The 393-nt window shown below is 61.1% G+C and overlaps 1 protein-coding gene across 1 annotated transcript in view; it reads right to left on the bottom strand.

Annotated features, from left to right (window-relative positions):
- Positions 1 to 4: 4 nt before the first annotated feature.
- The window catches only part of CHD5 (chromodomain helicase DNA binding protein 5), a gene marked incomplete at both ends in the record, with an annotated part of 24,770 nt that continues 24,381 nt past the window's right edge, over positions 5 to 393 (bottom strand). Inside the window, one exon of the mRNA XM_009574324.1 lies at positions 5 to 70. Coding sequence (XP_009572619.1) covers positions 5 to 70 — 66 coding nt within the window. The remainder of the gene's footprint in view (positions 71 to 393) is intronic.

A 393-nucleotide genomic window follows, 5' to 3' on the forward strand; every position in this document is an offset into this window, starting at 1 on the left:
GGTCTTGGGTCATGTTGAGGTACGCAGCCCTCCGCAGCTGCTCCTCGATCACCAGGGCCTGCTCCAGCAACTGGGAGGTACAGGAGGGGAAGGATTCAGGATCAGATCCCGCACCAGTGTAAACCAGTACCGCTCCGCAGGCTCCAGCTGCCCATGTGGTTTGTGCCAGCAGAGCCTCTGCCCTGCTGTGCACCCCACTGGCCTCACCCCCAAAAGCTCCTGGGGGAACAGGCTTAGCCCTTATGTTTTCTTATCCCAACCGCGGGCCCGTTCAGACACTGAGCATGCCAGAAAGGGATGTGGGCAGCATTTCCACAGCATTGCACACGTTAGGAACAGGCAGAGCACCCAGCCCAGCCCACTCGCAGAGAGGAGCCCAGGGCAGCCAGCCCA

The sequence above is a fragment of the Fulmarus glacialis genome, unplaced genomic scaffold (assembly GCF_000690835.1).
Source record: "Fulmarus glacialis isolate BGI_N327 unplaced genomic scaffold, ASM69083v1 scaffold19123, whole genome shotgun sequence".
NCBI lineage: Eukaryota > Metazoa > Chordata > Aves > Procellariiformes > Procellariidae > Fulmarus > Fulmarus glacialis.